At 47.7% G+C, this 14,259-nt stretch overlaps 1 protein-coding gene across 1 annotated transcript in view; it reads left to right on the plus strand.

The window, feature by feature from the left end:
• Positions 1-14,259, plus strand: part of LOC135809669 (rapamycin-insensitive companion of mTOR-like) — a 61,365-nt gene that overhangs the window by 29,096 nt on the left and 18,010 nt on the right. The window contains exons 16-28 of the mRNA XM_065323076.1: positions 1,744-1,844; positions 1,939-2,038; positions 2,562-2,594; positions 3,413-3,457; positions 5,686-5,742; positions 6,613-6,656; positions 7,311-7,455; positions 8,127-8,180; positions 9,227-9,375; positions 10,996-11,122; positions 11,302-11,466; positions 11,844-11,920; positions 13,762-13,840. Coding sequence (XP_065179148.1) covers positions 1,744-1,844; positions 1,939-2,038; positions 2,562-2,594; positions 3,413-3,457; positions 5,686-5,742; positions 6,613-6,656; positions 7,311-7,455; positions 8,127-8,180; positions 9,227-9,375; positions 10,996-11,122; positions 11,302-11,466; positions 11,844-11,920; positions 13,762-13,840 — 1,176 coding nt within the window. The remainder of the gene's footprint in view (positions 1-1,743; positions 1,845-1,938; positions 2,039-2,561; positions 2,595-3,412; positions 3,458-5,685; positions 5,743-6,612; positions 6,657-7,310; positions 7,456-8,126; positions 8,181-9,226; positions 9,376-10,995; positions 11,123-11,301; positions 11,467-11,843; positions 11,921-13,761; positions 13,841-14,259) is intronic.

Consider the following 14,259-nt stretch of genomic DNA (forward strand, 5'->3'; position numbering starts at 1 on the left):
GTTGGTGTACTCCGTCTTCGCCTTCGCCTTGGCGATTTTCAGCTGAGGACCAATACTGCTCTCTGCCATCTCTAGCTTCGCTGGGATCCGGCGATCCGGCTCGAAGGACCAATTTACAAAGTTGGAATGTAAGAAGGATTTGGCTCAACGCAAGCGCATCTTGGGTTATCTTACTTCACAGAACAAAACTGTAACTCATCTTAGACAATGTAATGCGAAAACCAAAGCACCGGAAAACGGCAAGTGGAGACAAGCACCAGGAAAAAACGGACCAGAAACCGAATGTCGTACATGCGAGCCATGGAAACGTCGCAGGCGTGCCATGGCGCAAAATAAGGAAAATACTTAGAAGACACGATAGAAAGAAGAAAGAAGACTGTATAATCAAGTGCTTGGTGAGAACCAATAGTTTGTGACAATTATTATTCATGAAATATCTAACAACCTTCAATATTCCACAACGAATAATACGGAGTGCATCCTACAACTGTACATGAAGGAAATGCAGACATGGGACAATCTCATGCCAAGTCCCGAAAATGGACTTGAGGTGACGGAAAAGGCTACAGTCTACGCCATAGTGATCAGCGAAAAGCTGCAAAGGCTCCACAAAAATGCACGGGTGCTGTAAAGAGATCACAGGCGATACGAGGGTACATCGGTGCTCATGGGTGCTGCAACTAGCGCACGGATGCCAAAGCCTACCAGTAACCTACCGTACATCATTAGTGATATCAAGAGTAGATAAACAAGAGTGTGCAACTCCGGATCTCTCCCGCACAATCTGCAGATACCCCGCCCACGGCGGAATTTTTTGTTGACGTCACCTTTTTTCAGAGAAACGCGCGGTTTGCCGCAGAGCAGTGTGAGAGCACGTGCTGGACACCGACCTTGTAGTGTAAAGCCCGGCCAAGAGCACGAGGGAAAACTTTCCGAAAGACTCGCAGTGCGTGCGTCGTCGAAAAGATTACGTCAACAAAAAATTCCGCCGTGGGCCAACCCATCCGCGAGTTGCACACTCTTGTTTATCTACTCTTGGTGATATGATGCAAAGCAAATAATGAAAGGCCAAAAGACAAAGCCTCCATGATTGTAACTACTTTGTCAATTGTCAATTTGCCAATTCACTTGTGAGCACCAGGCATTCACACAATGTTTATGCTTTGAGAGATTGTTTTCTAAATCTCACTACCGTATTTCCCCCATTATAAATCACACCCCACTTTCAGCTTTGAGCCGTATTGTTTCAATATATTCATATATTTTAAAGTAGGAAGTCATACTCGATTGCAAGTCGCAACCCTTCTTTGCCGGAGAAAGTTTAGTGTAAAAAGGTGTGACTTATATTCAGGGAAACACGGCAGTACAGTAAAACCTGTCAAGGCGACCACTCGGAAAAGGCGACCACCTGTCCCCGAAGACCACTGCAACCAGGACCAAGGGGTGATATTTCCAGCCAAATGACGCTGGATAAGGAGATCACCTGGTAACAGAGACCATGTTTTGAAGGTCCCTTGAGCGGTCGTCTTAGACAGGTTTCACTGCATCCTCCCCCCCCCCCCCCCTCCCCTCTTCAACTGCAAGTCAAAAAGCCCAAGAGGCTGCATCATGTTTTTTCTTCTTCTCTCAAAGGCACTGTTCTGTTCTGATGAGTTTCATCCATTCTTATCCTCATTCCACAGTTATGTGTTGTTGTTGTTATCTTCGTCGTCGTCGTCGTCGTTATCGTGTTTCCCTGTTCAGTGCTCAACGATCTTATCACCCGAGTATGCTGATGACTGCATGTGTTTACCCACTCTGGTCAGCCTGGCTACAAACCCGAATGAGGAGCCTGAACGTCGACAGTAAGCACTTTGACCAAGGCGGTCAGCAGCTGTCCTCCTTCTTGCTGCTGTTGTTGTTTGATTGCTAATGGCTGTGTTGTTTGTCTCTCTTTAGCCGTGCCCTAAATGTCATGACTCAGTTGGATCACCACCGGCAGTTCAGGAAGAAGCCCATCGTTCCCAAGAACCCCTACATCACCAAGCTGCTGCAACAGGTTAGTAAAGAGGAGGGAGACGAGTCGGCACACGTACACACTACCCACATCGACACACAGACGGGCAGGCAGATAGATGTACAGAGAATTGTTGTAGGGCAGAATTAGGGGGACGAATAAAAAAAAATTATTTTGTGAAAGACCGGAGGATGCACCGTTGTTGCCTGATGATCGCGTAACAGCATGAAACTCAGAGTAGCGACCAACTAGCCTTGATTGCCCTTCTTGTTCTGTGTATACTGTGAAAGACAATAACAGCGTAATGGTATGGCATTTTATATTACTCCATCGAATGAACACGCACTGATGCCTTCTCTAATAACCACTCAAGGGCCGAAACATTTGAACTTTTAATTGCGTATGAGTATATGTACTGTGAAATAGGTAATTCTAGCGGTCTGAAGCTGTGCCCATTGTCCAGCCCCAATCATTTCCTTTCTTGGTATTAAAAATCAATGTTTCTTGTTTCATTTCCTCTCTTGGTATTAAAAATCAATGTTTCTTGTTTCTTTGCTGTGTGCAGCAACAGTGCGGCGAATGGCTCTACTATCCCGAGGTACACTTTTGTTATTCATTTTTGTACTTGCACTGATTACTTACTACATGTACCGTAAAATCCCGCCAGAGCGCCCCTACCTCCTCGACGCTTCGAGTAGGTTCAGGTGGGGAGGGGCGGATGGGCAAGTCCTACTTGCCGCATTCAGTACTACATGAAAAAGTACTCGCCCTACGAAAACTGTTCGTGCATCTCGTACACCGACCAAAGGTCAAGAGCCAGGAGTCGTACAGACCAGTCAAAACTCAGGGTTTGTGCGATCCCTGGTCAAGAGGGTGGGCACTGTTGCGTACATTTCCAACGGGGTCGAGCACGCGTCTGCAGTGCAGTACGGCATCACAGACTGTGACAGAGTCATACGAGGATACAATCAATCACGTCCCTGACAAGAAGTCAGGGAGGGGCGGATGGGAGAGACGGGGTGCTCTGGCGGGATTTTACGGTATTACATATTATACAATTGCAGTAGCGCCGACTTTGTTTCCATGTGCATGCCGTACTCACTCAATTAGGAGCCCCTCTCGAAAGACCCTCTTGAATAATTGCACCCTGAAACGGCCGTTGAAATCATTCAAGTTGGTGGGCTAACCCCGGGTTGAGTTGGTTTGTACATGAACAATTTAGAAATTTGATTGTGATTAATTTTGAAGTTCTCCCAATCCTACCCATATTGATTGTGCCTCATGACTGCATGTGTGTTTGGTTGCGGACGGGTTCATGCTTGCATGTGTGGGTGTGTGGGTGTGTACGTGTGTGGCTGGGCGTGTATGTGTGTGGGTGCATGTATGCGCGTGCGTGTATTTTCGCCATGCCTCCAGGACATGGACGACAACGCGATAATAGTACTCCTTCGCGACATTGTGGTAAGATGAACCACATGCATGGTCTTCGCACATTTAACCTGCTGTAGATAGGGGCATGTACTGTAAGCCATGGAATTACAACAAAGAAATAAACCCAACATGTAGCTTTTGAAATTGCAAGCGAACTTATGCTCAGGGACCAGGGCCCTCGCTATGCTGACAGTTGACCTATGCCTCTTTGCCACTCTCACCTGATATCTTGATCACCTGGTTATATGGGAACATAGCCAGCCCAGCCATACGCCATGAAGGGTATCGGTCCTATCGGACCCTGACTACACCAGGGCCGTGTTATGTCCCTCCGTGGCATCACACGCCTTTGGCATGGCTCTGGGAATTCACTTTGTTACAGCTGTGGTGTGCGGATATGCCGGTGATCTAGATCGGTGTCATGTTGAAGAAGTTGTCAGTGGCGTGTCCAGGATTTGGCTTAGGGGGGGGGGGGGGGGGTTGCGGCCGGGATCAAGGCGGGATGGGGTGGGGGTAGATGACATCATGCTACTGTCCCAGGTCAGCCATTTTGAAAATCAATGTCAAGAAGCTCCTCCTGTAGCCCCTTCTTCAACAGTTATTCACCCGAACGGCCCCAGAGATTGTTCCGGAGGATCAGCGCACCACACGGGGACAAGTGTCGAACTTGCTTCAAGTCCCCACGGTGGGCCTGCGGTACGATCGAGCGTGATGTTTTGGGGAAGCATTCTCTGGAACGCTCTCCCCTCTGATTTTAGAGTGATACGTGTCCCTGGTCCCTTCCGAAAAGCTCTTTCTGCCATTGATATACTTACTTTGTCCTCGTTAAACTTTTATTATCTGCCATAAATTCCAACCTTCTCATCTATCAATCATTTGTGCATGCATGTCTATAAAATCAACCACGTGTTCCTGACTCGATGAGATTGTCTTTCTATTCTTTGACTCCATGAAATTATTGTCTTTCTATTTCTGACTCCATGAAATTGTTCTTGATATAAATTTTTCCCTTTCTTCTTTTGGTCCTTTCTGTCTTATAAGTTATTATTATTATTATCATTAATTTTCTTGTTTTCCCTTGCATATCATCCCTTCATCATTCTGTGAGAACCTGTCCTATGCCGGGGCAGGTGAGAAGGCATCTCTGTCTGTTCATTTGGTGAAGTAAAAATAAACAACAACAACAAGCCGTAAATCTCACACACCACGACTCACGAGCAGTATTTCTGTACACGCAGCAACAAATGTACATTGTAAACTTCAAATTTGCCGTTATGTGAGCGAATCAACTGCTTTTTTCTTTTGTTTTAATATGCGAGTCCAACAATTTCTCACCGCTCTCAAAGCATCCTTTACATAGGCAGCGGTACTTGTCACTGTGCGCTGTTCTTTATGTTCTGGCTGCTCGCTGACAACAGGTTCTTCCACGTCTGGCGGAGTTTGACTGTCAGTCCGCTCCGAAAGTTCAACTGGATTGTCTGGAATAACAGCGACTTCATCACTCCCACTGTTTCCTGTTGGAGCGGCAGCAGGAGTTGCGCCGCCACAGGAACGCTTTACAAAAATTCCAGGCTCTGCTGGCTAGAGCTTGGCCTTTTGGGATGTCCCTGAGACATCGAAGAAAAGCCTTCGAGTCAACCAAAACACGATTCGAACGAGGATGATCGCCTGAGCCCTCGGCATTCGAATCGTGTTTTGGTTGACTCGATCGAAGACTTTTCTTCGATGTTTGTACCGTTGAAGACGCGTCGAGCGCGTCCCAGCAGGGATCACACTGTACAACAGTACACAGTCAGGTCACCGTGTTTCTGTACTGTAGCCGTGCATGCTCACTGTACGTAGACTCTACTCTGTCTCTAGCTCTGTAGTCTGTGTAGACTGTACAGTGTACTCGTACTGTACTAGCACCGTGCAACCGCTTTTGGACAATCGTTTCAGGCCGCGCGGCACGCGCGCCCCGAGCCTAGTCTAGCTCGACCCGGCGCGCGCCCTGTATTATTTTTCGAAACCTAGGTCGAAATTTTTGAGGGGGGGGGGGCGCCCCCCCCCCCCCCCCCTAAACCCGCCACTGGTTGTCCTCTCCCGGCGTGGAGCTTGCTATCTCTGGAAGATCTCGGATACATCTTGCACATAATTATTATGCATTGCCATTGAAGAAGATGGTGTCAGCGGTCAGTGTCTCCCCATGTAAAGAGTGTGAGATTCCCCGCAAGAAAATATTAAAATAGTTCTTGAATGTGATTGCATTGTTCGCTCAGGGTACTGGACAGGAGTACACCGACTGGAACTGGCCTTCCCTAGCTGTAGCAATACGCGTAAGTCCCCGTGAATATATACCTTTTGCCTGGTGGTGTCTCTCAGTCTGGTTGTGTGCACCACGCAATACCGTCACAATGGATTGACGAATGTACACCTGGATCATTTTTATCGATTTTCTCCTGTGTGTGCTTCATCTCGTCCATGTACATGTACCGTAAAATCCCGCCAGAGCGCCCCGTCTCTCCCATGCACCCCTCCCTGAATTCTTGTCAGGGAAGTGAGAATCCTCGTATGGCTATGTGAACCGCGATACCGTGCCGCACTGCAGACACGGGCTCGACCCCGTTGGAAATGTACTCAACAGTTCACACCCTCTTGACCAGGGATCACACAAATCCTGGGTTTTGATGGGTCTGTACAACTCCCCGCTCTTGTCCTTTGGTTGGTGTACGAGACGCACGCACAGTTTTCGTAGGGCGAGTACTTTTTTTATGTAGTACCGAATGCGGCAAGTAGGACTCGCCCATCCGCCCCTCCCCACCTGGACCTACTCAAGGGTCGCGGAGGTAGGGACGCTCTGGCGGGATTTTACTGTATGTGCTGTGTTGTGTTTTATGAATCTTCTAGCTGGACCTTTGCTGGGATGCCATTGAGTGGACTATCGAGCTCTTGTTGATCTGCCTGGCTCTCTGCCTGTTTGTCTGTCTGTCTGTCTGTTTGTCTGTATATCTGGTTGTCTGTCTGCATGTCTGTTTGTCTCTCTGTTTGTCTCTCTGTTTGTCTCTATGTCCGTCCGTTTGTCTCTATGTTTGTCTGTGTGTACCCGGTCGTCCGTCCATCTCTTTGTGTCTGCCATGCACATGACGTGTAATGTGATTTGACATGACACCTGTCTACTTCACCAATATGCTCCGCTCTTCTTGCAGATCCCGTGCCTTACCGTAAAGAAGATTGAGGAGCTGGCTCCAAAGTGAGTGTTACATCGTGTCCCAAGCATTGTCTAACAACATCTTTCCTTTTACTTGACAGTTGAGCAATTTGAAAAGGGCTTGGCAAAAATTGACCCTCGCCACCAGGACCGTTCTTTGAATAAACTCGTTTCGCAATCTTGCAAAGCAGCATTTCAACATTCCAATTCAATATTCAGTATACCTGTTTAGTCTGGGTCGTCTCATGTCGGCTGTACTGCTCCCTTTCCTCTGTTACTTACCATGGTACATGTATTGGTGCACCACCACACTTCTTATACTTTCTTTCTACGCCATGGCTGGCAAACGCCCCCTCCTCATCTATATTGGCACTGATTCATCTTTAGCCACTGGAAGGTGTAATAATAATACTGAAGTATTAACTGAAGTAATAAAATACTTGTTGCCTAGAGACCGTTTTGGGTGGTGTATGATTTTGTGAGTACAGTAGAACCTGTCAAGGCGACCACTCTGATAAGGCGACTACCCACTAAAAATATGACCAGGGGATACTATTTCCAGTCAAATTACCCTGGATAAGGAGACCGCCTGTATACAAGGTTCCTTGAGCGGTCGCCTTTGCCAGGTTGCACTGTACATATTTTTGGGCTACACCGTATTCAGCATCACTGTTTCTGCTGTTTGTTCGTTTTCAGAATGTTGCGGCGTGTGATGCACTTCTACCTGCCCAGTTCTACACAATACAGTAGCCTTAGTCAGAAAGCACCCAGTGCATCCGTGTACTCGCAGGTCGGCGCACAGCTGGTTGTGCGTCTGGCTGCTGCCTCTGGCTCTGACGACGTGAGTACAATCATGTACTTAATGCCCTGGACTGCAGTGTGTGGGCTATACAAGCGTTGCGTTCTGCACAGATATCTGGGATGGTTTTTTACTAAATTTGTAGGCACCCGAGGTGGCAGAAGTCATAATATCTGTTCACGGGGAGACAGATGATTCCAGGGACGTACCACCCTGGAGCCTAATGAATTACAACTCGGAGCAGAGGGCAACTTTCTCTAACAGTTGTTGTATATTTAGAACAAAAGTGGAAGAAATGTTTCATGCGCATGCGTATAACTTAGTGAGAGAGCTGACGTCATGCAGCGAGGTCGCTACAGTTTTACTTTTTGGCATACAAGGTAGTAAATATCTTGATGGTTTTTACTTGTTAGCATAGTGCAGTGGAACTTGTTCCTAACGTTAGGAGCACCTGAACTCCATTTCCCCCTAGAAGTACGAAATTGCACACGTGATTCCTCGTACAAATAGGCGTCTCTAAGAACGGGCAACGCAAACCAATTGCTTCTGGTTTGCCGAGCAGAAGGCATTCACAGCCCTTATCCAGTCCCCCCCCCCCCCCCCCCCCCCGACTCGTAGCCTTGTACTCATCTCCGTACTTTGCACTGATTTTCTTGGTGCTGAAATGCCATGCTCAAGCTTGAATTAGTTTTTTGTTGTGTTGCTGTGTCCAGGGACCCAAGGTTCTTCTTGACTGGCTTCAAGAAGTTATATTGGCTCTTCAAGAGGTGAGACTCCTTACCCAGTGCCTGCCCTTTCCTATGCTGAATAAACTCTTGAGCGGGCACCAAGGTGTCTCAGTGGAAAAGTCCAGTATTGACAATTTGTTCTGGGCCATCTGCTGCCATTATGTCATTGCTGGTCTCTAGATGCCCGCTGTCATGCCAGTCTCAGTGTCACCATCACTGGGCATTCACTGGTCATCATCCCACCGTTCACAGCCATGGGTTATCGCCGGTGTGTCAAGCCAGGTTCACTGCCAACTACCTACTTCGCGCCTCTCCTTTTCTTTGTACTTTTCTTTTGTTTTTGTTTTTTTTGTGCCGCAAATTTCTTCTCCAAATTCCTTCTCCATTTTTTAATCTGATTTCGGATGTGGACTTGGTGTTATAGCGTGTCCATTCACAGTTTGAGTTGTGTCCCTGCTAGCCATTACTCTTTGTCATCCATCATCAGCTGGCTTGTTCACAGATTTCAAATCCTCCTGCGTACTAGCACCAGTGCCACCCAATCACCGCCCAATGGCCGCTCTTCAGCGTTCGCACTGCTGCTGCTGCAGTCCTGGACAGTAACGCAATCAGGTATTTGAATTGTCAGTCGGCAAGACGTGCCATCCACGGCAGGCACTCTCATCATCACTGTCCCGACAGCCCAGTACACAGCCATGCCCTAAGGTCACGTCATCCAGGTATCAGTATCTCTGTTGTCTTTTTTGCCAAGGCAGTAGGCAGTAGAGCTTCTTGACAGTTCTCCTGTACAGTTAGTAGTGCTTCAGAGAGTCCGGGGAGGTGCACGTCCTTGATACCTGCAAGTTAACTTTGGCTGCGTTCACTCCTATGAGGCTTTTTAGCAACAAGTTGCTTATGCACATACAATGCATTCCCATGTATGCATTCCCATGTATGCATTCCCATGTGGCTTGAAGCAGCATTGTGCTCATATGCATGAACGCATGTTTTGCTGCTTTTGCATATTCCATATTGGCTACTTCGTCAGGAGAAGTTCTCGTTGTTGTGTGCCATTTGTGCTTTCTGTTTGTTTCTTCCCTCTGTAGCTCTGCACGCATTCGTATTCCAGTGCAATCCTCTTCTCCGAAGACAGGCTGGCGAACAAATTGGCGAGAGATTATTTTCTGTTCCTGGGACATTTGTCTGCGACTCGCTCGGGAATTGCACTGCTGGAGAAGCACAATGTATTCAAAATGTGAGTTGAAGGGTATGGTGTAGGAGCATGGTGAAGGGTATGGTGTAGGAGCATGGTGAAGGGTATGGTGTAGGAGTATGGTGAAGGGTATGGTGTAGGAGCATGGTGAAGGATATGGCGTAGGAGCATGTTGAAGGGTATGGCGTAGGAGCATGTTGAAGGGTATGGCGTAGGAGCATGTTGAAGGGTATGGTGTAGGAGCATGTTGATGTTGTTCACATGATAGGCGGGCAGCTTTCTGAAGAATATACTTCCTCCGTTAACAAAAACTTCGTGATGGAATTTTGAGGGGCTGATTTGGGCACAAACTGCCGTGAAATAAGCCGCAATCACTTTCTTGGCCTTCCCTGGCATGCCATGACAGAGGTACAATGCAAGGAAAGCGACCTTTCACAACAAGCCGAGCGGAATCGATGGTTGCGCTGTGGAAACATAGGTGATGACAGTCATGGCGAGCGAAACTGAAATACCGCTATTCCGAGGGGATATTGCGCTGCTTGGCCTCTCTACCACTTTAGCGCTGAGTAAGTTGGAGAGTGATAGAGAGCGATAAAACGGAGCAGCGAGCCCACACAATGAGCGAGTGAACAAGGAGCTGCTCCGATCGCACGGCTCAATGAAAACAATTCTGAACTCAAGTTCTTGTTCAACCTGCGCAAAGTCCAGATTCGAATGCTGATGACCATGCATTCTTTCAGAAGTCTGCAGTCCGATGCGAGTCTCGTGGCTAAAGAAAGTCGACTGGACTTGCTAGCCGCTGCCGTTCAGGGGTGGTATCCATTAGAGAAAATGGAATCAGTTTGGCTGTGCCTTTACTCCTCGTTTCGCGGAGTTCTGGAGAGCGAAGATGAAACCAGGGGGTCGTAAAATATTATTCACGACTCCCGGGTGGAAACGAGTAATCGCCATCGCGGCGGATCACGTAGCTTGAAAGCCAACTTACCTGAACGACGGCGACATCAAGGTCAGCGGAGTGTGATCAAAGAAGCTGAGGCAAGGCTGAAAGGAGCTGAACAACGACTCTAGAGAGATGACGACTCGCGTACAGCAGATGACGACTCGCGTGCAGCAGATGACGACAGCGACGCAGGTCAAAAATGAATCGAGCGAAAGCGACGCAGGTCAAAAATGAATCGAGCGAAAGCGACGCAAACTGAACTCTCTGCTCATTCCGCTAACAGTTTCTCTTGTAAAGACGCTGTACATAGGCTGAATCACCTTCGTCCAGTGATTTGCAGTCGATACAAACTGTTCTTGACCTGTTCTAAGCGTTTTCATATCCATCAAAATCCATCACGAAGTTTTTGTTAACGGAGGAAGTAAGTTACATTATTATGCTACCTGATTGACCAATGGGCAATTCCACGGCCTATTGCGTTATCTTTCCAAGATTCTTTTTTAACCTCTCCCATTTCCGGGAGACCCGCATGACCGGTTTTTGGCAGTGAACAAGTGCATGTGCGTGCGTGTACGTTTGCATGTGTGTGCGTGTGTCTGTGTCTGTGTGTGCATGCATGTCCGTGTGTGTGTGTGTGCGTGTGTGTGTGTGTGTGTGTGTGTGTCTGTGTGTGTGTCTGTGTATGGGTGTGTGCATCCCTGTTGTTTGCTTTCCGTGCACAGCTTGCTGGATGTGTGTGACATTGCTGCACGGCCCGATGCCCAGCGACTGCTTATCGCCTCTCTGGACTACAAGCAAGACAGCTACTCCCGCATCATTCTCTCCAAACTGCTGACTGGCTCTCCCAAGGTACATGTACTGCTATTCTCAACTAAGGCATATTGGCTGAGCCAGCTTTGCTATTGATACACCATACATACTTTGAATTTGATCTGGTCTTTTTTCCATGGTGCCCTTCAAGAATAGGTTTTTGTGGTATGTCATATGATGGTGATCCGATATTCTCTTGTTTCGTTGCGTGTTTGCAGGAGGTACGTCTGTACGCTACGGAGCACATGCGTGTATTCTTCCGCGCCCGGCAGCCCTTCTTTCGCACTTGGGGAATGGAGGCGCTGACACTACAGCTTTACGACGTTGAGCCGAACATAGCGGAAGCGGCCCTCTCTGTGCTCGACGAGGCCTGTCAGGACGAGGTACAACACGGTGTGATGGCCGGTGTAGCTTGTTTGTGTTTGTGTGAGTGTGTGTGTGTGAGTGTGTGTGTGTGTTTGTGTGTGTTTGAGTGTGTGTGCGTGTGTGTGTGTGTGTATGTGTGTGTCTGTGTGTGTGCGCACATGTGTGTGCGTGTGTGTGTGTGTGTGAGCGTGCGTGCGCATGAGCGCATGCGTGCGTGTGTGTGTTTGTATGTGCATATGTGTGTGCATATGTGTGCACATGTGTGCACATGTGTGTGCATATGTGTGCACATGTGTGTGCATATGTGCACCAGTTTTGGCCTCTGATTGCTGTTGATTCAGGCATGAGTGAGAATGATTTTTGTGCTGTGTTTGCTTTCGCCATTTTCCTGCAGGCATGCTTGAAGATGCTGGTGAGCCTTCAACCAGCCCTTCTTCATCTTGGCCAGAAAGGACGCTCTCTGTTTCTCAGGTACTACTCATGAAGATGAAATGCACTTACAGTCTATTCAAAAGAATACTGTATAAGCAGAAAATTTCGTCGGTCAATAATTTCGTCCAACTCCAAAGAAAGGGAGTTCGTCCGGTTGTAAATTTCGTCCATGGATCATAAGAGTGTATGGAAAAGCTGGACAAATCAATATTAGTCCGGCATTTAATTTAGTCCAACAGCTCCTTGGACGAAAAAGACGAAATTAAATTCCAGACGAATATTTCTGCTTGTACAGTAAGCGATTTTGTGGGTCCCGTGTCGAGTTCGCGGTTTTACAGTACGAGCTGCCTGGAAAAGATGAAGAAGATTCGCGGTTCGCGTGAGACTCGGCTGGAGACCGAAATTTCCGCATCCGCTGGGACGCCACCACCCTCAAAAAGGTCCAGGCAGGCAGGTACAGGGGGATGGTCTAAGATCATGATTGAGAAACAGAGGGTACCAGGTTCAAGTCCTGCTTGGAAGCGAAAGGATTTTTCCAGCCGTGCTGCGACCCACAGTTAATTGGGAACTCGTGGCCTGGCACGAAGGAAGCATGGATGCAGCAAATGGGATTTTTGGCCTTTGACTACTTTGGTGGTGGGTCTGATCTACTCACCTCCCACCGCTTTATGGGGTATTCACACGACGCAAATCCACGTGCACCGGAAAGTTGCTATGGTATTTTACCTGTGAACGAGAAAAGTGCCTGAAAGTGGCTGAAAAGTGAAAGCGAGCTGGGGGCCCACTTTCACGATAATCGTGGTGTGCACGAGTACATTTACACCAAAAAGCGAGAAACAAGACTTGATTTTTTACGCGGCTCATTAGAGCATGATAATTGTCGTATGTGTGTTTTGAAAATTTGAAATACCCATGGCTACTGGTCGGTGAAGCATTCAAAAATGCAAACGTGCCTGTCGTCGAGTGCAGCTGTGTGAATCCACACAGTCACTTTTCTCGTGTGTCACTCCCTGTAAAACGTGCAAGTGCCTGTCGTGTGAATACCCCATTAGGAGCTGCATCTTCTGCCTGGAAACACGCTGTGAAATTGAAGAAACACTCCACATGATAGTATTAAAAAGATTGAATACATGATTGTACATGTATGTAAGTCCAACTTATGTGTGTCAAGTTGCAACAAAGAAATATCTTCCTCGATAAAATCACGAGAAAAATGTGTTAAATACAGAAGAGCAATGTAGTAAATACAGAAGCATGGCCTGCAAGTAGTAGCCCCGGAACAGCCCATACATGTATGCACTGACATCAAGTGGGTGACTTGACATCCATCAAGTATGGTACCCTGTTACGATGCAGGGTCATGTGTGCAACGGACCACGTAGTAAGAGGTGTGCATTTGACGATTGCCTCAGAACGGTTTTCACCCGGCGGGTGAGATAGGGGTAAGATGATTACCGAAGTATGCAGGTACTCGCTCGGATCAGGGTTCTCTCGATCAGTGAGTAGTAAAAATACCTGCCGCCAAAGAGACTTCTACCGTGACATGCAGGATGGTTGGTTGACTACCAAACTTTGCAAAGGCAGACTATTGTTGGAAATTCTCAGCGCTGAGTTTCTAGAGGCTGTAGCAGGAGTCTATTTGGCGGTAGGTGTTTTGCTGGTGAGAATGGTTCCGAGGCAATCATCAAACTGGTCGTGTATGCTTGTGTTACTTCCAGGTAGAAAGCTAATGTATGTTGTGCAGTAAGATTGTAACTGGCAATATGCTGTCACTTTCGCTCTGTAGCACATCAGGTTTCAATTTGACTGTTCATTCTTTTGCTGCTGCTGCTGCTGCTGCTGCTGCTACCGTTACTGTTGCTGTTGTGCTAAATTTCCAGGTTCTTATCATGTTCCTCTGGTTTCATCCTACTCAAGGCAATGAATTTCATCTCTCAGGAAATGGAGAGCTGGCTCACGGTAAGGCAGGGCTACGTTCACCTGTTCACAGTCAATTCCTCATTCACACACCGAGAGAGCACGGCGCGTTGCCTAGAGCAATGTTACAGGAGTGAGGGTGATGTTACAGTGGACCTCTGCATTTGCCAAATTGTGGATCTACGAGTCTGGGCCATGACAACGTATACAGGGTAGTTCAGGACTGGGGTACAGAATACGAGAGCCAGCTACCAACATCACCTATACAGGGTAGTTCAGGGCCGGGGGAGGGGGGGGGGGGTACAGAATACGAGAGCCAGCTCTAAATTTCTAACCAAGTTCATGATTGGGAAATAATGCTATGAGAGGCAAGTGTACACTGGAGAGGTGGAAGAGGAGAAGACTGTGTTATCACCGGCAGTGGACTGTGTTATCACCGGCAGTGGACTGTGTTATCACCG

This window comes from Sycon ciliatum, chromosome 2, assembly GCF_964019385.1.
Source record: "Sycon ciliatum chromosome 2, ocSycCili1.1, whole genome shotgun sequence".
NCBI lineage: Eukaryota > Metazoa > Porifera > Calcarea > Leucosolenida > Sycettidae > Sycon > Sycon ciliatum.